Consider the following 24610-nt stretch of genomic DNA (forward strand, 5'->3'; position numbering starts at 1 on the left):
ACATAATTGAGGCACACTGCCCAGATGCTTTCCAGTACTGTCGGAAATAAAACTTTTTGATTTTTTTAAACATTATTTCTGACAAGTTGTCTGGCTTTCCCAAGGTTGCTGAAGCTGTTAAAGTAGATCGAAATTTGCATGTGCAAAGAGGTTTGTTGAAAAGGGTGATTCAATTTTGGAAAGAGGATCTAGCTGCAAGTGATCCATGCATTTCAAGCTTTGAAAAGTTTCAGGAAGATGTGGATGAAGTTGCCATTGAAATGTTTGATGCAACATTCTTCTAATAGTGCAGAAGTTGTCTTTACAATAGCCGGTTATATTGCAAAAAACTTGTTAAACGCTCCAAATGTGCAATGTGCAAAAGTTTAGGCCTACTTAGAGCTGATTCTTCAGCTAAAGCTCCTTTGTACTTTCAGCTTTTGTTAAGGGGTGGTTTCAATATGCCTTCTCAGTCACTTGCTCATATTGTTTTTAGTGCTTTTGCTGTTTTAGATGTTGTTGAAGAAAAGGTACGAAAATGTGGATTGCCTTGTAGAAAGTCTATGCAGTAGCCTATGTTTTAAAAAAATATCTCTTCTCCGGAGTAAAGTTTACATGTGACACACATGTGGTCTGGAGCAACCACTTTGCATCGAAAATTGTTGTTAATATTTATTATAATAATTTATTACCAAAAGATTATAAATGAGTCAAAAAGAAAGGATGACATTGTAGCATTAAAGCAAAGGCAAAAGTAGTTCAAGACTCTATTGTAGTTATTGGATGTCTTTTTCCCGTCACCATGATCACTATCGTCTTTCTAATTCCCCCCCCTCCCTACTTCATTGAATGACACATATATGATTATTTTCGCATGTCCTTACACTATTTCTGTAGTAAAAATTAGTCTGTGCTGTTTATTAAGCTGTGTTTGTTCACTTACAAATTATTCATTTGCGCCATTCATTATGGAGTTTGGTAATACAATATGTCTAAATGTAAGGTCAGGCACCTGTTACATGCATTAAAAACGCCTAACAAGTCTGCAAAATATCTGCTTTGTCGTACCCCATCCCAGTAAGAGCAGTTTGTTTGTTAGTCAAAATTTTAAGTATTTTTCTATCAGCCCGTTGTAAAAAGGCCTTTATATGTGACATAGCCGGCCATGACGCGTAAACAACAAATTACCGAGTTATAATCTGTTTGAAACAATACTCAAGGTGTAAGTTGCTTCAGTTGTTACATACCATGCAAAATTAAGTGCTGGAGTAGTTCGCGTACAGGAAGTGCTGAAGATATGCGAGTTCGTGTTTTGAAACGTTCATCCAAAACTATGCCCTCACAAACCACGGCTCATAAGCACACTATAAGCTTGTTGGTTCAATTAACAGTCGGTTTTAGACTGCGAAAAACTTGAAACATTCAAAAGTTTTTTTTCGAGCTGCTCATTACTTAATGCCTACAATCTACATGGAAACTTTTTGTTTTGCAGGAAAAAACAGTTTTCCTACGGTACATGAACGTTCTAAGTGTGGTCAGCTTTGTCCTATGCCTCTTGGAGATTTTGTGGATTCCGATTAGGATATTTGTTCACTCTTCAAATAAAAAGTAAGAAAGTAAAAAACGAAAACAAAGCGTAGCTTAAAGACTTGCTTGCTGGAATACAAACTTGAACCGGCTTTATAGTCGGTGTTTAACGTGAAGCACTTTAAAAATCCTAGCAATAATCTGTTGAATGTAGATGTGATGTAAGATTTTAAAAAGTAGGCCGCAGCAATGAAAAAACTTTTCTTTTGAAAACAAAAACAGTAGTGTAGGCTAGCTAAGATTTCTAAGGACCACGGCACGCTTATGTGCCCTGGTAAAAAAATTGAGAACGAAACTATGATGATTTAAAGAATTTTAAAATTTAAAATTAATTAATTTAGCGCTTCAAGATACTGTGCTCGAAAATAAAAGCACCCCTGTCCTCCCTTAGCTACCCATTGCTGGAAGAGCGTCAGTAATCAAGAATAACACTCCTAGCCTACAACCAGGCCCGGATTTAGGGGGGGGCAGAGGGGGCAGGTGCCCCGGGCCCCCCGACTTTTGAAGGGCCCCCCTACGTGGAAAAAATGTAATTTTGTGTTAATTTTTTCTTCCTTTCAGCCTTTGAAGTTTCTGCAAAATGCTGTGCAGTGCTGGATTGACGCTACTGTAGAGGCAGATATGAGGTGGTTATTCGCGCCGTAGGCGCGAAAATTTTTTTTCGCAGGGGGGCCCCCCGATCTAAAAGTGCCCCGGGCCCCCCATCAGTTAAATCCGGCCCTGCCTACAACATTAATTTGAAGCCGTAGTAGAGAGAAGAAACCTATAACAAAAGTACTATTTTATTATAGAAACTTGTTAACTTGACTTTGTAACATTTCAGCAATACTCCGGCCATCTCACAGAATTCTACAGAAACGACTGTACAAGGTGAAAAAATTTGTTGCTTACAGCAATTAATTAACATCCATTAGACCTTAAACAAAACAAGCAATTGGCAATGGTGCTTTTTAGTTGCAGTTAAATTAAACGGCTGTAGAAGTCATTTAAATTCGAAACGTTTGTCCATAAATTTGAAACGTCTTAACCCAGACAGAAGACCTTGAAGAAATGCAAAAAGGACAGATTTTGATGTCTGGGATATAATAAAAAAACTGTGACCACGTTGAAATAAGTGCAGTAGGACAGAAAACCGTGGAGTAGTAGGCCTGTAGTTTTAGTTTCATATTTTATTTCCGACCATTAAAGAAAAAAAAGTATTCCACTTGCTATAACATTGCAAGGGCAGTCTCAAGCCTAGTGGTAGTCAGGGATCTCTGAAGAACTTCAGAGATCCTTAGTAGTGGTAGTGGAAGTTGATTTCGTTAATGTATTTTTTTTATTTAGAGCAACCAGAAAATCCACCTCCACAACCGAACAATGAAACATCCGCAAACAGTGAGCCCACGGCTTCAAACGTTTAGGGCTACAATAGGTTTGGACAGCTATAAGACTACATACTCTAGTAGCAGTAAGATTTCAAAAGTTATGTAGGCTAAAACAAAATCGTTCTTTTAATTGATTCACCTTGACTTGTTTACATAAGGCCAGCACATAGCCCAAATATAAATTTGCTGTTGCAGCATTTCAAGGCTGCTTTCTTAGTAGCTTGCTTCGTACCTGAAAACGGAAAAAACAAACAACTTTATAACTTTAGCAAAATAAATATTGCTTTTTCGAGCTGGCGATGACAGAGGCTAGCTGGAAATCCATTTCATATTGCTCTACATTGTTTTACATGTTTAGACCAACACTGCCGGAAGGGTGGATAGCTCACTGATGTTTTGAAGAATCTGATATTTCATCTTATATTTACTACCAACATGTCTGCGTTGCAGCAAACAATAAAATAAATATCATCAATTTGTCAAGATAGAAAAGCCTTGTAGCCTTTTATGAAAGCTATGATATTTGAAACTCATCAAAACATAATGACTCATCTTGATGTTGTTGTTGATATCTTTGTATTACCGCGAACTTGTTTTTAATCTGTGCAATAAGCATGTTTCAGTACTGTGTGTCCATGGCCAAAACGTGATTTAAAAATAATTAAAATCAATCTACAGCTAAAATCTTACAGTGTGTGAAGCAGTAAATTTATTGGTCTATTCCTTACTTCACACCTTTATACAATTTGACTACTGGCTCATATTATGTGTTCCACAACACCGCTCTTCAACCTTTTTGTCATCACAGAACCACTAATTTGCTTTCGCGTTTGTCACGAAAACCCCAATGACAAATATTGAGATTAAACCAATGACGTTCTTGTTAACAGCATAACAATGAACAAGTGACGCAACAAATATCAATGTTTCTTTTTTGGCCATTGACTGCGTTCACCTTCTTTTTTAACTACTGCCCTACTTGGAGGATAAAAGTTTTAACATGGTCATAGATTTAACAAAGAAAAAACAAGAAAGGTAGGGGCAAAAACTAATATGGTTTACGAAAACGAGGGAATAAAAAGAGAAACTAATGTAAGCAAGTGGTCTTTTTATTCTCTCGCTAACCACATAAGTTTTTTCCTTACCGTTTACGTTTTTCTTGTTAAATCCATGACCAATTGACTATGTTAAAGTTTTTACCTATGGTACTTGGAGTGTGAATGGGGCACGGTGATCTAAAAAATCTAGAAAGATTCATGAATATATTGAAGCAAGAAATTTTTACAAAAAACGTAGAACCTTTGCGAAGCCCTTTAAACTCAAGGAGCCCCGTTACACGTTTCCCTGTTGAAGAGCACAACTATAATATATACATTTTCTATCAAGATTGTCATCGTAGTTTTCGAGCATTTTCCGTCTCCGTGAAGATAAAATGTGTTTTGTTTATGCAGTAATATTGTGTAGAGGCCGATTGACAAAGTGTATGCCCAGGAGTCTAGAAATAAAGGTTGCATCACGTTTCATCACACTGGACTGATTTAGGCAAACCAAGGGGTTTACCTTTTAGGTACCGGTAGTGAGATTTCGCAAACGGCGGTTGGCACTGCTTGCATTTTTTTTTAAAGTGGCCTTCCCCCTGGCCAATTAGCACGCTGGCAAAGTTTCGATTTCTCGCTGAGATAATCTTTTCTTGGTCTTGCAGAAACATTAAATGAAACAAATAAGTTGAGTTGTGTTAGTTTTCCAAAGTGAACAAAATACTAATTTGCAGTTGCTAATTTAATAGCCTATAATTGCTGAAACGCTAAAAAGCAATACAGTGCGAGATATATTTAATACAATCGCGGAAAATAACAACACTGTTTACCAACAAAGTTTCTTGTGACTATAATCATATAGATTCTAAAATAGCGTAAGAAAACAATATAGTAGGACGATTTGTTATCAAAGTTTCTATGAATATCATAATCTAAAGCTGACTTTATGGTTGGGACTGATAAGGCCACAAAAATTCAAACAAAAATGAATGAGCCTCCCGACTGGGGGCTGAGCAGTTGACCAGTGTACACTATAAGTGGGGATTGTTATGTTCTTTAAAATAAACTGGTTTGATCAAGCTTAGATCCCTTTTTTCTAAATTCTCGAGCTGATTAGCTTTGCTAATTCGTCTCTGCTTTATGGTAGCCTGTGATTGCGAAAATGAATTGATATCCATGAAAATTTTAACTTTTTAAGTGTAAATTTGAACTGGACAGCCATTCCTTAAGAATGGCAAACCAACAAGGCCCATGGTCATAATTAGGCTACGTTGAGTGACGTCTCATGACGTCGCAGTCTCACCATGAATCCCTGAGTCTCAAATATGATATCTCGTGTTTGGTAGTAAATCATATCATTTGTCACCAATTCAAAATCATTCTTGCTTGTAGGAAATTCTCCGCTACTATGTCATTGTGATAAATACAGTAGTTTATACAAAATGATTACTATATAATTATGATGTAAATTCGTTTTAAATCTTGCAATTTGTTTTGCTTGTGTTATGTTCGCACTTGTTGGTAATGAACCATATGTTTCAATTTGTTAAACAGCTTTTCTAGGCTTGTTTTCATGAATAAAAGACTGTAAACTCTAAAGTTTTTGTGAAATTATGTCAAGAAATAGTTCAGGTTACTATATTTAACGTAGACCTAGAAGATTATACAACAACAGTATTAGGCTTCCTTAACCTTTGTCAATACACAAGCAGATTATTCAGTAATTGCTGAAGAAAGAGACCAGTTACTGCGGAAAAACTTAAGGGTACCAGAGTTTCATGAAAGAAAAAATGTCAAAAGAAAATCGGCAGTCAAAGTAGAGGTCCTAAGAGGCAAATAGCTTGAAAATTGGCCTGGGAACTTGCCTCCCAGAAAATTTTGACAAGTTTATTTTGTTTCGGTCACGTTTTGCGGCCCAATAATGTTGTTGTGATAAAACACATCTATTAGTTTTAATTAAAAGTTTGTTAGGCTTTAGATATTTTTATATACTCTACGCCAGTGCTACTCAAACGCCGGTACGCGAGCACTTGGCTGCTGGTACGCGGTCAGTTAGGAGAAATTGTAAATTGAGTAATTTGTTTTATGTTGATCAGAACGTCTATATAATAATTTTTAGGCAACGATAATGTTCAATCTGCTTTCCCAGCTATAGACCGTTTGGTGGCCCGCTACTACGACGACTAAAAATTGTTAATTATATCAAAGGAAGTGCAGTTAATTGAAGACTATTTGCCCTTTTATGCGACGATATGCAAGCAGATCACAGGCAATTATTATTTCATTCTAGTGTGCGTTGGCTGTCGAGGGAAAAGTTTTATCACGCGTATATGAGCTCCGAAACGAACTGGCAGTATTTTTGCGTGACAGAAAGCCAGATTAGGCGAAGCTATTTCTAGATGAACAATGGCTTGCTTTGCTAGCTTACATAACTGACATTTTCGTTATTATGAATGGTTAACACTTCAATGCAAGGAAAAAATTCTTCACTTCTTGCAACAGCAGATAAAATTGACGGCATGCAACGAAAGCTGAAAGCATGGAAGATTCGAGTCTCGAAAAATTGTTATGACATGTTTCCTAAGTTAGCTACTGTTATTGACGATGCTGGAGATAATTTGGACGTGAGGATGATGATGATGATGATGTTCGCCCTTCGTTTCCGAAGATGGCCAATTACGGAGGCGAGCAGAGCATTCCTAGATAGGGCTGCTCGGTCGCTCAGGGGGCTGCCGGATTCCACTGCTGCTCGGATTCAGTGGAGAACGACCATATGGCCTGAGCCGCCTGTGTGTGGGATCATGGCTACAGCTTGGGTGTATCCGCACCATCTGGTTCGCCGTTCCTCCATCGCCACAGGGCTTGTTGATCCAGGATCATGACTTGCGCGTGGTTTTGTTTTAAGTGAGGGAGGGCTGCGCAGGACTCCAACCTCACTCTCTTGTCTCAGGTTTCAGGGTCCAATGGCAAGACATGGTCAAGACGATTGGATGAAGCATGAGAAGCAGCAGGATGACCATAACGTCTATGTGTCACGTCATGCTCTTGGGCACGTCCTCCAACTGTGATACTGGATGGTGCCTTCCTGTCCGTTGAGCTATATCCAGTGATGATTCCTAAGTTAGCTACTGTTATTGACGATGCTGGAGATAATTTGGACGTAAAATGTGTTCAAGATACTGCCACAGAACATTTGTCAAATTTGGTGGAACGTATTCAACATTATTTTTCGGAACAAAAAGATCCACGAAGAGGAAATGAATGGATTCGAAACCCATTTGCACCAACTGTAAACGTAGAAGAGTAAATATAAGTGTCGATTTAAAAGATAAATTATTGGATCTATCTGCTGATGAAGGTTTACAAAAATCTTTTGAATCAAACTCCCTTGCAAGCTTCTGGGTCAAAATAAAAGCACAATATCCGAGACTGTGTAGCCTACTATGGCTATTAAAACACTGCTTCCATTCCCTTCTACATATCTATGTGAAGCCGGCTTTTCTACCATGAGCTGTTTAAAGGGAAAACACAGAAACGCGTTGGATATCCATGCTCCTCTTCGAGTAACATTGTCTTCTATTGAACCGCAATTGGATAAGCTGGTTGCAAATAAGCAAGCGCACACTTCGCATCAAATTCCGCTAGATCATTAATAAAAGTGTTTTTTTACTTGTTTTATTTTTGTGTAGGCCTATTTGGAACAAAAGTAATAATGACTTTGCTCTTGTCTTTTTTTCCCAAATTGACCGGGACGCCAAGTGATGGAAGGTGTTCAGCCGGTGTTCCAGACAATTGTTCACCTAATCAAACGTCATATAAAAACCGTTCAAGTCTACTGAATATTACGTCATGCAAGTTGCTAGAAAATGTGCCAAAATTGCACCATCGTTCATAAGACTTGTGTCAAACCTGTTTGGGCCTGTTTCAGTTTGAAACCTGTTTAAACAGGAAATATTACATCAGCTTTAAACACCTGTTTGAATGACTTCATAATTGTCTTTCATTATTGCGTCACAGTACTGCATTAGTGAGTTTGAGATATTGCTATCTATTCTGGTCATTCGTAAAATGATTGTTTGAAAGTTGGCCGCACATTTAACTGTTTGCTTAGTGCTTGCTAGCTGGACAAAAGTTCCGTCTTTTATCCGAGTAATCTGTTCTGTAGTGATAGTTTTTAGTGGTGTATCGCGTTGCACCACATTTCGACAGCTTTGAGGCTATTTTTACAGAAATACAATTCTCGAATAGACGTTTCCTGAAGAGTGTTTCTTATTCGGTCATTACATACAGACGAACGGATTCGGGAATCTTATGTTACAATTTTCCCACGAAGAGATTATGGTTTACCGCTGTGACCATAAAAAATAAAAGACGTTGTTGTCAGTTGGAAATTAGAAGCACAAAGAAATAATAAAAGAAGATCTTATTGGTTGGTAGTCTACAGAAGCAAAGAAAAGTAAAGACATTTCTTCTCGGTAGGCAACTGAAGAACTTTAAGCTAAAAAGTAAAGACATTTCTTCTCAGTTTGGTACTGAAGAAAAATAACTTTGACATCCATTGGCAAGAAAGAAGATTAAAGACAATCCATCTGTGCTTGAAGATTCAAGTGGGCGAATCCAAGCAAGTTTTGTGGACTTTTGGACTTCATATACTCGTACAGCTACGGTATCGTGCATTTAAATTCTTTTTTGTATTTTTTACGGTCTTTGCAGTTAAGTTTTTTATAACTACTGTAATAATTTTGTGTGTTTGTGTAACTTAATTTTTTAATTGTTAAATTTAGCCCCAACATTTAATATGTCCACACTCGGTGGCGACAGGGACTCGGCCGCCGTCGACTCGACTGAGTTTAAGCCTGATGATGTTCTTTGCGGTCGGGCAGGCCATTCTGGGGAGGGACCCAGTAACGATGAGGCTAAGTCAGTTCGAGAGGCCCGGCATCTTAGAAGGGATATTTTAACTCAAATTGGGGAACTTTCTGTAGCCCTAGGTTCTTTGAGTGATAAGCAGGAACTGTTAATTTTTCGATCTAACTTGTCTACTTTAGAAGAGGAATTACAGCATTTCCATGCTCTTTTGAGTAAAATTTTTAACTCTGCAATTTTGGCAGAACTTCGCGATAGGGTAGATCCCGAATTTAACTCGTTAAAAATTAACTTCGAACAAAAAGAAAGTGAGTTCTCAGATATGTTAGATGCTGACATACATCCTGAGGATAACGCCTCAAATGTAAGCACTAGGATGTCTAGGAGCTCGTCACGAATAATTGCACAAATTAACCTACAGCTAAGACGAGAGGAGCTCCAGATCCAAGCCGAGGCAGAGGCGAGAGCTGCTGAGGCCGCCGCGAGAGCTGAGTCCATACGAGCTGAGGCTGCCGCGAGAGCTGAGACCGAAGCCAGAGCAGCTGAGTTCGCACTCAAAGACGCTCAGTTGAGGGCTGAACAACGTAAAGAGGTAGTTTTAGCTGAATATCGTTCAGAGTTGGGCTCCCGGCGTAGTTCTAAAAAGGGCTCTTCTAGCCATTCCAGAAGTGAACATAAATCGCAGTTTAATTTACATAACCTTTTCCAGACGCCTGTTCAATCTGTAAGTGGACCAGTGCAATCCACATGTTTTCAAGCTGTTTCAGGAGGTCTCGGGGCCGCGGCTAAGGGTCTTCTGAAGGCTGTAGAGCCAAGGTCTGCGAATTACAACCGAACTCCTCTCCCAGAGCGTACAGGTCACGGGGCCGCCATTAGCAGTAATGCTTTGCCCCCTTCACAGTTTTCTGCGCCGCTAGTTTTTGATCGCTCAGCTACACGTAATTTGGGTGGTTGTGAGAGGCGTATCGCGTCTCCTGATTTTAACGTGTGTGAGGATCGTGATCGGGCTGTGCATGTGACTGAGCCCCCTCACCCCCTTAAGGGATATAGCTTGTCTTCTCCCGCTAAATCGAGTTCTCAACAGCAGGATTGCTTTTTTGAATACCAAAATAGTAGCACGTTTTTCGATAAGGCGGCCTTGATTGGTTACGATGGTAATAATATGCCATTTGTCTTCTTTAAAAATCGTGTTATGGCCTTGATGGCAGCTTTGCCCTTTAAAGGAACTCGTTTGACTTTGTTACAAGCAGCTTGTGTTAGAACAGCTGCGCAAACGATTGCTAATTTGGTTTCTGACACCCCTGGCTTGTCAGAGGAAGACAGGATAGAAATGTCGTTAGCTCGCTTGTCCCAGCGCTTTGGGGTTCGTGGAGGTCTTTTCGCCGAACCGGAAATTAGAAAGTACCGCTATGGTAGCAAATTGACTTCGATCTCTTCCAGTGATTTGAAACAGTTTAAAGATGAATTGTCGCAGTGTTTGCTTTACGCGCAAGCTTATGGTCAGCGTGATAAATTAGAAGGACGTTTTGTTTTGGATTTGGCTAAGCGACTCCCGTTTGACGCTAAGCAGCGTTATCTTGACTTTTTAGGTGATCAGTATGGTGGCACTGATGAGCCTACTTTTCAGAGTTTGTTTGAATTTGTAGTAAGGGAGGAAACGCGTAAGTCGACTGATTTTAGCATTATGCTAAATGGGCGATTCTGGTGAGTCGCAGCAATTTAAAAAGTTTGGCAAAGGAAAATTGCCTTCATGTCCGGTTAGGCAGACGTCCGTAAAACCCCATGATGATGTGATGTCAGGGAGTTCGCAGTACTCGACTGTTGTTGGCGCACCGCGCGGTGGTGAGGCTAGACGTAAAGACCTGCCGGCATGTATTTGTTGTTCGTCACATGGTCAAGTTGAATATCATTTTTTGTCTAATTGTAAAGAATTTTTGCGCTTGACACCTAAAGATCGGAGAGATGTCATTGTGAAAGCTGGCAAATGCTTGAATTGTTTGCGCCAGCATATGGTTAGGGATTGCGTTCATGCAAATAACTGTCGTAAGTGTGGGCCTAACAACGATAGGAAACACTATTTTCTTCTGCATGATTTTTATGTGACGTCACGTGATTCTCTGGATTCTGTTGGGAAAGATGATGCTCGTGCCAGAGTTCCTGTGCGTAATGTTAAGATTGGAAATGTTAAAGCAGCTTTTAACCGCGTTACTGCTGCTCGTGTTTTGAATCCAATGACTGGCAAATCGAAGTTGGTGTATTGTCAGCATGATCCTGGTTCGCAGTTGACGTTTGTTTCGAGTGATTTGGTGTGTGAACTTGATCTTAAACCGTACGATAAAGCGTCGTTTAAAATGGATACCCTGGCTGGTCAGAAACCTACTTGTGCTAACCTTGTTAAACTCAACATCCAGTCGTTAGAGACAGATGAACTGTTTTGTGATATAACTTCGGTGGTTAACCCAGCTTGGGCTGACGATGTTAAAACTTTCCCGCATAAACAAGATTTAAATGGCTTCCGTCATTTTCATGACGTGAATATGTTTCATTTGAATGATTGTAGTACTGTAGATGTACTGATTGGCAACGACAACGCTTATTTGATGTGGGCCAAAGAGGAGCGTGTTGGTGAAAATCGTAGTGAACCGCATGCTTTACTCACTCCTCTCGGCTGGTTGGCTTGTGGTGGTAAGTCACCCTTAGATGAAAGCGTTGCTAACGTGTGCAGAGTGCAGACGTCTTCAGAGTCGGATGTCATCTCTGGCTTTCAGCGTAAAATTGAGTCTCGTGATATGGAAATAGCAGACCTGAATAAAGTCATTCAGGATTTGACGTTGCAAAATGAAACCTGTGAATTGTCTCGCAATGATAATTTGGCTAGAGAACTTGTCGAACCGAATATTGAGTTGAAAGATGGTCGATTTGAGATACCTGTACCGTTGAAGGAAGTTATTGATCTACCTAACAATTTTGTGTTGGCGTCAGATAGAGCTGCTGCTTTAAGGAAGAAGGCTTTAAAACAACCTGAACTTCGTGATTTCCTTACTGACACCATGAAAGATCTTAAATCTAATGGCTATATTGAGCGTGCTGGTGAAACAGAAAATGTAAAGGGATTTGAATGGTATTTACCATACTTTGTGACGTCACAATTAAAAAAGCGTATTGTTTACGATGGCAACTCTGAATTTCAAGGAACTTGTGTTAATGATGTAATGTTTTCGTGTCCTGATTTGTTAAACCCTCTGGCAGATCTCTTGGCTAGATTGCGGCTTGGTAGATTTGGTTTCGTGGCCGATATGACCAAATACTTTTTTCTCATTTTGGACGCTTCAATACGTAAGCCTAATTTTATTGAATTGCTTACGTACACCAGCAGTGCCGTTCGAATCGTGAACGAACGCCCTTTGGTACCTTTGAGTGACGACCCTAGGGATTTTACTGTCATCACCCCTGCCTCACTTTTGACCCCATACTTAGACCCATACTGTGCGGTTGGGCAACCACATGATCGTGACCAATTAAGAAGGGATTATCGGTTCAATTTGTCACTTTCTCAGCAGTTTTGGAGTAAATGGATCGATTTTTCTTGCCAGGTCTTCAGGGCCGGAAAAAATGGCTAAAAATGGCCGAGAATTTGGAGCCTGGTCAACTTGTAGTGGTGGGTTCTCTCCAAGACATTGGTAAACGTGGGAAGTATCAACTTGGGAGAGTGCATGAGGTAGTTCCACAAATTAGGAAAGGGAAGCCTGTGGTTTGTAGAGCCAAAGTTGCCGTCTGCAACTATGATGAGAGTACGGGGAAAGTGAAAGTAGACTACGTGTTGAGGGATATTTCGTGCCTCGCCCCCGTAAAGAACACCTAAGTGTTAGGGTTTGAGCCTGGTTTTGTCTGCGGTGGCCGACACTTGTCTGAGCCCAGAACAGTCGGTTATTATCGCAACTATTGTATATAGCGTCATTTTAGCGTGTACCTATGGTACCAATTTCATGTATCGTCACCTATTACTTTATTGCTGTTCATTCTTTGCATGCCCTCTGTATTTGCGTATTAACTTAAAAGTGAGTGATTCAAACAATTTGTGTATCATGTGTTTTTATTCATTGGCTCACAATTGTCGTCAATTCTTTTTTAGTTATGCCATGTCAGACTGTCATAACTAGGGGCCGCTATGTTCCAGACAATTGTTCACCTAATCAAACGTCATATAAAACCGTTCAAGTCTACTGAATATTACGTCATGCAAGTTGCTAGAAAATGTGCCAAAATTGCACCATCGTTCATAAGACTTGTGTCAAACCTGTTTGGGCCTGTTTGGGCCTGTTTCAGTTTGAAACCTGTTTAAACAGGAAATATTACATCAGCTTTAAACACCTGTTTGAATGACTTCACAATTGTCTTTCATTATTGCGTCACAGTACTGCATATGTGAGTTTGAGATATTGCTATCTATTCTGGTCATTTGTAAAATGATTGTTTGAAAGTTGGCCGCACATTTAACTGTTTGCTTAGTGCTTGCTAGCTGGACAAAAGTTCCGTCTTTTATCCAAGTAATCTGTTCTGTAGTGACAGTTTTTAGTGGTGTATCGCGTTGCACTCCATTTCGACAGCTTTGAGGCTATTTTTACAGAAATACAATTCTCGAATAGACGTTTCCTGAAGAGTGTTTCTTATTCGGTCATTACATACAGACGAACGGATTCGGGAATCTTATGTTACAATTTTCCCACGAAGAGATTATGGTTTACCGCTGTGACCAGCCGGTACACGGCATAAAAAAGTTTGAGTAGCACTGCTCTACGCAACATAAAATAGAACAATAAAAAAAGATGCGCTCACTCTACACAGCATGCAACACTTTTCTAGCCACTTCATTACAGTAGCCTACAATGTGACTAAGGCAGAGTCACGCAGCATTCAAGCAACCATAAGCAAAGTAAGAGACACAAGAGGAATAACAGTAGGCTAACGCAATTTCACAACAGTTAACAAATCGAAAAACTTCTGTGAATGTTTCTCAGTTCCAACTATCCTAGTCAGTAAAACTTCCTTTTCTACACGATTTCAACGTTTAGCGACGTTGAAACGATGTAAAAACGGCAATTTTTGCTGGTCGAGATAACTAGGCTAGGTACCCGAACTTGAAAATAATTTCCTTTCAATCCAAGCTGTAGGCCACTCATTTAGTTAGCCTTTTCATTCTGTTACTAAGCTTTGGCACAAAAAATAAACCATGGTTTGATGTTATAAATTTTATCAAATTAAAATTGCTGGTAGATTTCTGCAGAAGTTGGATGTGCAGGTTTTGTTTAAAAATAAAGCTAACTATCTAAAAAAAATTTGATGGCTAATCTAAAGAAAGATTTAAATTTTTTGGGTCTGATTAGAAAAAAAATTGAAAAATATCAGGCACAACATACGCTAGGGTGGGCCGATTTCTCCATTTATCATATAAATTTGAACACAGGTGCCACTTTACCTTCTAAACATTTCCTCAAAGTTTAAAATCGTTTTGTGCACAGCAACCCATTACCCCAATGACCTTCTGTTTCTATAACAGGGTTGCCAGATTGGGCAAAAGTTGCGGAAGTTTTTGTCATTTTATCTCATTTTTTCGCCCAATCCGGCAATCCTGCGCAGTGAGCGAACTTCTAATAGTTGTGCGGTTTAGCACACCACAAAAAAACTTTGTGAAACTGACTCTTTATCTCATTTATCCGATAATGATCCGAGCTTCATGGAGAGTGTCTCAACAAGTAGTGCCTACAATACCATCCCAATCCCATGTGTTGCAAGGGAAGCCCATCAAAAGATGGTTTCTGACGAAACAGTTGCTGCTATTGCCACTGCTACTTTGCAGGATGTATTAGGAAAAGACTTCTCCACATACATCATTATTGACCCACGGAAAGTGAGACATAGCCGAGTCAAGGGGCGTACTTGATTGAAACCAACCCAACATGTCGTCAATAATTTGATATCGCTCTATTTCGATGGGAGAAAGGATGAATCATATGTCTTTGATGACTACCACCACAGGAGAAAAATAAAAGAATACCATTACGTTTTACTGACACAACCTGGTGACATTTACATCTCTCATGTCACAACACCAAGTGGTCGTTCAGTTGACATTTTAAAATGTATGATCGACGAGAATGTGAACATGGATGTAATTCGAATAACAGGTTGTGACGGGACAGCAGTGAACACTGGGAATCGTAATGGAGTAATTGGTAGAATAGAAGATCAAATCCATTATCCAGTATGAAGTTTAGTGAAATATATGTTGGCCTATGCTGCCCATCAATGAGTTACCATTGCAGCATCTATTTGGATTATTTGGAAAGACATCTGGTCCAGAAACATTCATTGGTGAAATTGGCGATATTCTGTGGTCAAACCTTATAGCCTTGGAGATCGCATTATTTGATAAAATTGAAACTCCCCATTTGCCAAAATTGGACAATTCAAAGATCTAAGCACAGACCAGATGTACCTTTTGGAAATCTGCCATGCAATCAGTTCTGGGAAATGCTCTGAAACACTCTTACACAAAGATCATGGGAAATATAGCCTAATCATTCACAGCAGCAAATCGAATGTGCCGCTATTATGTTAGTCAAACCCATCCATCAGAAGCTGTTACACAATTGACATTGACACGTTTCATTGCAACTGTATATGGTAGGCCTACCATATTTTCATCGCCTAAAAAGAGGACACGTTTCGTACGCTTGAAGAATCGTTTACATCATTTTAGTTCATTACAGTATAGGCCTACGCAGCAAAAGTTACAGTATAAAAACAAGAAAACAGATTGACTGAAACGTTTAACTTATTTTTTCTCATTGATTGATTGATTGAATTTTTATCCTCGTACTGGGAAAGCTTCTTCCAGAATTTAATCCTGGTAGTTTCGCATACTTGTAGAGGCTTTGAATCACTGACGCAGGCCGGTCACCCAGATTGACAGAGTGAAGTTTCCGATTGTTAAAGTCTTGTTGCCGAGAAATTATTCCCTCCACTAGATGCCGATGAATGGAGAGCATACCTTAACGTGCGTTGCTCAAGCGCTCACCCCGAGAGTCGAACCAGCGGCACTTGGTCTTGAAGTTTCTTCGTCCCAGAAGTCACGCGCTAACCAACTGAGCTATCGGGGCGGACATATTTTTAGTGCTTCCTTAAGACAACAAATTATTTTATATTACTGTATTACTGTATAATGAGTCAGCAAAAAGTCAGCAAAAAGTGAAAAAAATGACGAATTTTTAATTTTTTAGACAGTTTCAGTCAGACAGCCATGATTGCAAAATGTGACAAATCAGGCACGATCTCCAGGCAGCCAAGTCGTAACTTTTTTCTACAAGGAATGGTCATTGGTCAGCCTTAACGAAATTGTTAAATTACATGCAAGAAATATGATTAAAACAGTAGGCTGCACATAGCCGTTAAGATGCTAAAAGCGGCGTGAACTAAACAGCTGTTCCTTTCCTTGCAAAGCTGTAGGCCTATCCATGTCACGATTTCTTTTGCTGGAGGTTAGGCGTTAGGCTATACACATTGCACTTAGCCTATAGACATTTGTTTCAAGTAACAAACGAACCAAACTGAGTTGGTAATCAACAATGTCTACAAGCGTTGTATCAATGTAAAACGTATGTAGGTAAAAGAATAATTTTTTGTTAAAGTGTGAGCATGGCCTAAATGTCGTTTAATATCTTACAGTGAACCAGGCAATCAACGTTCAGTTCCATAAAATGCGCCAATTTCTTGTATAATTTATAAATCAGCATGTTACATTGGTAGCCTATACAAACTGTTTAGAAAACAAATAGCCTATACAAGCTGTCGCTGAAACGTCAAGCAATATAATCCCGTTGAAAATGTAAGCAAGAAAACCCAAACTGTCCAAAAAGAGGACATTTGAGCATTTTTTAGTGTCCTCGGAGGACAGTTCATTTTTCTTAAAAAAAGAGGACAAATCCTCTTAAAAGAGGACGTATGGTAGCCCTAGTATATGGGCCTGTATGGTTTGCACTAAGATGGCCCAGCTCCAGCAGTAGGCTACTTTTCCTTATGACACAACTCAGTCGTGGAATTGAGCCAGTAGAAGTGCAGTCTGTCATCGACAAATCGATCAAGCAAAATTGTTATGCAGCTCACCCCGAAAACTTGCTATATGCCATGTTTCATGACAATAGACCTGCCATTCGTGAAGTAGCTCTTAGGCGAATTCTGAAAGCTTGAAAGCTTTCATCTACAATACTTTGAATTTGAAGATTCCATCGCCCTGCTGATCAACTTAATCTTAATGCAATAGATTATATTGATATGATCGACTGGACACAGATTGACGTAACTGAACTACCATTATTATCATCTAACTTAAGAACTAAGAGTGAGGATAAACTTTGGGATGCAATAAAGTCAGTCCCAGTAAAGTCGTCATACACACCACAAACTCATGGCGTTGAAAGAGAGATGATTTGTGTGGTCGCTGAGGTCAGCCTCAAAACTGTCGAAAAGGAGAAAAGGAACTCTATGATTTATTCTGTCTTAGATGCAAGGAAGCAGCGGCGTATATTTGAATCAAAGAAAGACTGTGTTGTTTAGTTTAACATCCAGGTGTGGCTTTAACTCATTACATTTCAATTGTGTTTCATTTTCACTGTAGCCTAGCCATTGAATATAATTTACCGTGAAGTAGAAAATTGTATTTTTCCATACCACCTGGGGTAAGTGGTTAGCAGCACACCATCACATTGAAATTTTAACACTTTATTTAGTATGGCAAGCCTCACCTAAATACCGATTTATGTGACAATCCGACAATTTTATGTGAAAATCGACCCACCCTACTATACGCGTTGTCAACGGTATCTTAAAACGATTATTAACTGCTTATTCATTCATAGCTTGTCACGCCAGTGTCGGAGCCAGGTAAGAGCATTATTTGTAATGTTTTTAGGATTGTTTAAAGTCACAATCACACATTGAGTCAGGAGTCATCTTCTATCGGAAAAAGGTTGCTTTTATTTCTCCTGATTCAGCAACGGGCTTTATTTACACAACACCATTCTCTTCTCTCAAGAGTGGAAACTTGTTGAAAGCTTTTGGAAGGATTTGGGATAGCAGAATGGTGTGTTCCATCAGACTTAGGAGTCCACGTTTCCAAATCGTACAGTTGCCGCGCTTGTGCATTCCAGTGGGCTAACTGCTAAAAGAGTTGGAGTTAAATACTTTTCATCTCTATAGGTAAATGACTACATTCCCTGCAGTGCTTTTATGTTTTCCATCAAATAGTCATTTCTCCTTCTGTAACTGGACTCATTGATTGATTGATTGGTTTATTTTGTTGTGCAATATTATAACAGCAAAATCATTAAATGATGCAGCACGCTTAACGAACACAATTGAAACAAAGAAAAATACAAATGTACACTGCATCTTTGAAGTAAATCACAACGGGAAGCTGCGAAGTGACCATGACGGTCTTCGAGTCAAGCAGCCACCCTCAGCCAAGTCGATGATAAACATCTAATAAACATTACACTAAATTATCTACACTTGTAACAAAGAGTCAAGACAGAAACAAACTTGCATCCATAATATGTCAAAATGTCAAGTTCCAATATTAGGTGTTGATAGTCATAACAATTAAAAACTTAAAGAGTATCGGTCCACATTAGTAAATTGCACTGCATTCAACTTTAATATTCTGCAATTAGATAGTTTTTGTAAAGTTTTTTAAATAAGTCAAAATATTTTTTTTTTATATCTAGTGGGATTGAGTTCCATATTTTTACTCCACTATACTTGATGCTTCGTTGAAGTTTTGTAGTAGCATACAGAGGTACGAAGTAATTATCATTTTTGATTGAACATCTAGTTGAGCGATTATGAACGTTTGATGTTTTTTTGAAGTAATTCGAAAAAGTACACGGTAAAGCATTATGGTTGTATTTAAACATTAATTTAGCAATCTCTAGTTTGTAAATGTCTTTTATTTTTAGAACTTTTACCTGCTTGAAGTAAGGCGTAACGTGTTCTGACCACAACCCTCCAGCAACTATTTTTATTGCTTTGTTTTGCAACTTTTGTAGTTTCTCGATATATGCTTTGTAGCCTATGTAGAGCCCCAAATGGCTATTCCATTCATAATATGTGGGTGTATGAGCGAATAATACAACTGCAGTCTAGCATTGAAAGGAAGAAAGTGTTTAAGTTTCGACAAAATACCAACAGATCTAGCAAGTTTAGATCTAAGAGCATCAATGTGAGGTTCGAATGAGAGCTGTTTATCAATTATTATTCCAAGATACGTAGCGTGGTCGACGGTTTCTAGCTCAACAGCCCTATAGAGAACATGGAATTTATCGAATTTGTTGTAGCCTTTTTTAGGAGGAATTACTAATAGATTGGATTTAGAGGCATTAATGGTCAATTTGTTGGCATTAATCCAACCTTCTACAGCAGCTAATTCAGCATTAAGTTTGGTTTGCAATAAATTTAAGTTAATAGCTTTAGCTATGAGACATGTATCGTCCGCAAACAACCTTGGCATTGTCGACATGCTGTTTGGTAGGTCATTTATGTAAATTAAAAACAAGAGTGGACCTAGAGTTGAACCTTGAGGAACACCATACTGGATAGATTGCTGTGTGGAAGTATCTTGATCAATCGCAACATATTGTTTACGGCCATTCAAGTAAGACGAGAGAAGATCGTTTGCAACTCCACGGACACCATAGTGGTCAAGCTTCCGCAAGAGCCGTTTATGGCATACAGTATCAAATGTTTTTTTAAGTCGAGGAAGGCAAGTCCTGTGAAATCATTGTTCTTTATTTGTTCGTAGGTAGTGCTTATTATGTCAAGGGCAGCATGTGTAGTTGAGTGATTGGAACGAAATCCATATTGTGTGGGTAAGAGTGAAGAATTTTTATTAAGAAAGCTGGAAATCCTTTTGTAGATTAGTTTTTCTATTATTTTTGAAAAACACGATAATAGCGAAATAGGTCGGTAGTTAGTAATTTCTTGTTTACTGCCAGACTTATAGACAGGATCACCTCGGCAATCTTAAGTTTTTCCGGAAATATTCCATATAGAAATGAATAATTAATCAATGCTGCAAGCGGAGGGGCAACAATATTAGAAACAAGTCGAAGAAAATACGGAGAAATGTTATCACAGCCAAAAGCTTTGTTTATATTTAAAGCATGTAGCTCATTGATAACTTCGTTAATATGGGCTGGTTCCAGGTAGATCGAGGTAGGGACACGGTTCCTTAAGTAACTGAGATAACCGTTCTCGTCTCCAGGTTCAACACTTTCAGCTAACTTTTTACCAATATTACAAAAAAAGTTGTTAAAATTATTGGCAACAAGCTTTGGCTGGGATATTTGCACTCCGTCAACATTCACACTGTCGATAACTTGTGTTGACTTGTTTTTGTTGGGTAACAGTGAATTTATGATTTTCCAAGTTTGTCTGGCATCGTTTTTGTTTGTGCTAAGTTCGCGTTCATAATACTGTTTTTTAGCTAAAAATTTCAGTTTAGTTAATTTGTTAGAATATTTCTTATATATAAGCTTATTTGCTTCGTTGCCTATTAAGAAGTGGGTTTTATACATTTTTTGTTTATTTTTTATGGACACGTAAAGTCCTCTAGTTATCCAAGGTTTTCTTTGTAATTTATTATTTTTACGAGAAAGTTTTTTTAGTGGAGCGTGATTATCAATTACATTTTTTATTGCATCAATCAGTTGCAAAAATTTGTCATTTAAACCTTCGGGGGACACATTCGAAAGAGAAGACATGAATTTGTGCATGCTTCCAGTTAATTCCTCACAATAAGCAGCTAAGTCGAGATCAGCAAGGTGCTGTCAATAAAGTTGTCAGTAGAGGATAATCTAAGCCTGGTATCCACGGAAAAGACCAGCTACAAAAATTGTAGACTAATTGCAACACTTTTGAACAACAGAACAACGGAAACAAAAGACAATCGGAAAAGAGTTGGTTGGTTTGAATCTTTATGCTCAGATTGAGAAAACCTCTAAAAAGTTATTCTGGAAGTTTTGCATACTTATAGAGGCTTTGATCTACTGACACAGGGTTGGTTACCGAAATTGACAAAGAGAAGTATCCGATTATTGAAGTGTTGTTGTCTGTAAACTATTTCACCTACAATCTGCGACTGAATGGAGAGCAGTCCTTCAAATGCGTTGCCTACCCATACACCCCAGAGCCGAACTAACGCTGCTTGATGCGGTTTCTGCGTACACAAAGTCTGACACAACTAACTGAGTTAGGCCTACCGGAGCGGACATGACCACCGCAGAACCAAAGCAGTGACGCAAGATTTGTCTTAATAACATGCCAAAATAATTTGGAAGAGTTGACTCGAAAAAAACACGTCTCTTTGTTGCTTTCAGCTCTCTGTTGTATTGCATTTATGGTTCGCCGTGCGTTGTATAGCCTATGTTGTTGTAATGGCCACAAAAATAAAACTATTTTTATCAAAAGAACACAGAAAATTAATTAAACCGACATTTCTATTTAAATCCAAGTACCTTCTTCAGTTGGCTTCATAAAACCTTGTTTCATCAAAAGGAAAATAAGTATTTAGCGTACAAAGTATCATGCAACTCAGCTTACTTCTTTCTCTAATATGAATACAATATAACGCTAACATGATGGTCCTACTGTACACCATAAAGCACAGAATATCACTATTGTGCAGACTACCGTATACCTATAGACCATGTTTAATTAACAAAGCACTGTTTTAAATGCCTATGGAACGCTTTTTACTTCCGCGTTGAGACAAGACAATCAATTAAGTTAACGCAGGTTTAGAATTTTAGTTTACCTCTTCTGACTCTAAATCGGTCTATGAAAAAGAAAAATATCCTAGCAACATCATGTTAGAGGTTTTATAATTTATCTTGCGCTTTTAGTTTGATGGAGCATGTAAGCTACATCTGAAACTACCAATGATGAAAGACGAGAAAGCATTTACACTAAGATCTGAAATATAGCCTAATAGTCTAAAGCTGCAGGAAAAGAAAAGATTGATCCAGAAATACTAAAGTTCTAAATGGTAGGCTATAGGCTTAGTCTTAAAATGCATACACAAAATATATATATTTTCCTGATGGATTTTTTCTGCATAGATTTTTACCTAAATTTGTGATAACGACTTAAGTGTATGATAATGTTCTTTAACCTTCAATTGTGGTAGGCTATGTATTGTAGATTATTGATATTTTAACCTATTTTTATACCAGTTCTGCCTAAAAAGACGTTCCATTACAGCAAATTCGCTATGCAGGTAAGATAGATAAATAAGTCAGATATTAAATTAATATAGATATAGATATTAAATTAATAGAGTTTACTAACATTCAATTTTCTTAACACTGCTAGGACTATTTCTAGCAAACTGTATCCGCAATTTTATTTCTAAAGGTTAATCATCTACTTAAATGTTGGTTGGGATCAATTGTGACTAGCTCAACCCAGTAGTGGAACTAGAAAAAAATAGTTCAGGGCACCAGTTTTTCAACGACATAAGAATCCTAAAAGAAAAAGAAAAAAACAATGTAAAATTTGAGGTCGGAAAAAGTAAATAGTTTATGCCTACCCCCAAAAAATTCACAACTTTTATCTTAGTATATTGTTATGGTCACTTTTTCTATGTATTGTTGTCTAATGTAGGCCATTGTCTTTTCGCACGGACGTACATTTTGTGTTCTACTAAATTAGTTAAATTAAAAACTAAATGTCCCCAGAAGATAGAGCTACAAGGTTTGGTTAAAATTTGAACTTAACTTTCAAATTATTGTTTTTTTTCTGAACCACAGAAAGATTTCAATAACTTTATTTTAAACGACGCTGAGGTGTTACATAGGCTATCAATGAAACCTTTGTTATCCAATAGAGATGTTCCGCGTTTTCCTGCCGCATAGGTTATTAAGTATATTTCATCTCTTAGTCTATAAATTAGTATTGGAAATGTTACATATAATTGTAAGCTAGTTAAATGAGCAGTGGGTTGACTTCGTAACATTGCATTATCTTTTCGGTTTTTGGGAAACACAAAATTTTCTACCGTTTATATTGGATAATATATCCACTTCTGAAAACACATTTGCATTATGCCGCAGTGACCTATAAAATGTGATTGAACGAGCAAGAAACTTTTAATAATATTTTTTTCCCAATTTTGGGAGACATGAGACCTGGATCCGCTACTACCTAAACTGAACCCTATCCTCAATGAATTGCTGCTACATTGGACAAAACCCTAAAATACAAATAGAACCCCAAGAGTGTAGCTGAAAAGCTGCAAAAAGTGATGTTATGACGTCACAATGACGTCATTGATAACATAATTTTGTTTGATTTTTATCTCGTGTATTTTGTAGTGGCAGTCAGTCCAAATATAAAAAAATAACGTATCTAATTGCATAGAAATGTCGTGAAAAGAGCTCAAAATTGATTTTGGGGGAATCCCAGATTTGGGGGTGACCACGTGACCCAAAAAGTTGCAGTACCCACTAAAATTGAAGTTAGATTCATCAACTACAAAAAAATGCAAAAAAACAACGTGTAACACGTTTAGCCTAAAGATGCTCAATTTTCCCCTAAGGGCCTGCATTGTCGCGTGTTTGTGCTTCTCGTATTTTGCTTTGTTTGTGCCACTATCTCGTGTTGTGCTTCTGTCCATCTTGCGTAATCTGCTTGAGTCCTTCTCTAAACAATTAATTTTACCTCTCAAATACTTGACCCGTTGTGCTGCGTAATTTTTTAAGTTATCATTTTGTGTGAGCAGGTTAAGCAGTTTCTCAAATGTTTACATTTAACCATATTTTTTGCTGTGATACTGTATGATTCTTTAGTATTTCTTACAAATATTATTTTTATAGGCTTGAAAAGGGCTGTTTGGCTAGCCGAAAACGTTCTCTCATTGTTTTTTTGTTTTTATAATGTAGTGTTGTTGCTGAATTATGTCTGTTTTGTAGTTGTGTAGGCTAAAGTAATTGTAATTTTAAAACATTGGCCAATATTACAACTAGGGCTAACTGCAACATCAGCCCCACCACAATGACTTTTTTCAATAGCTAGCAACTTTGGTACCGCAAAAAGGAACTTAGTAGGTAGGCAATCAACACTTTCAAATTTGGACTAGATTTTTTGTATGATCGTTTTCTTCTTAATTTGGAATGATATTTAGCTATTAGGTTATTCACTTGATCAGGGGCGCCGGAACGGTTTTTGACTGGGGGAAGGATTATGAAAAAAGGGCACTTTTGTTGCAGAAAGGCCAATTTTTTTTAAAAATTTTAAGATAAGATATATAGGCTACCGTAGTGATAATGCTCATCCATCAGCTCATCATCGAGTAATGATACAAGTGTCCGGTATACAAAGAACAATGGCACGGAAGGGCATCATGCTATGTTGTAATAATGCAGGCTAACCTACTGTGATACAGAATTTTGTGTCGTGAATATTATTTTAAGGCAGAAATGAAAAATTATAATTAGGCTAAAATAGGGCTAGCCTACCATTACCATACGTCCTCTTTTAAGAGGATTTGTCCTCTTTTTTCAAGAAAAATGAACTGTCCTCCGAGGACACTAAAAAATGCTCAAATGTCCTCTTTTTTGACAGTTTGGGTTTTCTTGCTTATATTATTAACAGGATTATATTGCTTGGTGATGTTTTTTTGCGACGGCTTGTAGGCCATTTGTTGTCGAAACATTTTGTATA

General features: G+C 38.1%; 1 protein-coding gene across 1 annotated transcript; it reads left to right on the forward strand.

Moving 5' to 3' along the window:
* The first annotated feature begins 440 nt into the window (after positions 1–440).
* LOC145766558 (uncharacterized) lies at positions 441–3362 on the forward strand. Its single transcript, XM_082578277.1, has 5 exons — positions 441–509; positions 1472–1587; positions 2390–2436; positions 2893–2980; positions 3292–3362. The coding sequence occupies exons 1-4, from the start codon at positions 441–443 to the stop codon at positions 2967–2969; spliced, it is 309 nt and encodes a 102-aa protein (XP_082434403.1). The 3' UTR covers positions 2970–2980; positions 3292–3362.
* Positions 3363–24610: the final 21248 nt, after the last annotated feature.

This window comes from Aplidium turbinatum, chromosome 3 (genome assembly GCF_918807975.1).
Source record: "Aplidium turbinatum chromosome 3, kaAplTurb1.1, whole genome shotgun sequence".
NCBI classification, from domain to species: Eukaryota; Metazoa; Chordata; class Ascidiacea; order Aplousobranchia; family Polyclinidae; genus Aplidium; species Aplidium turbinatum.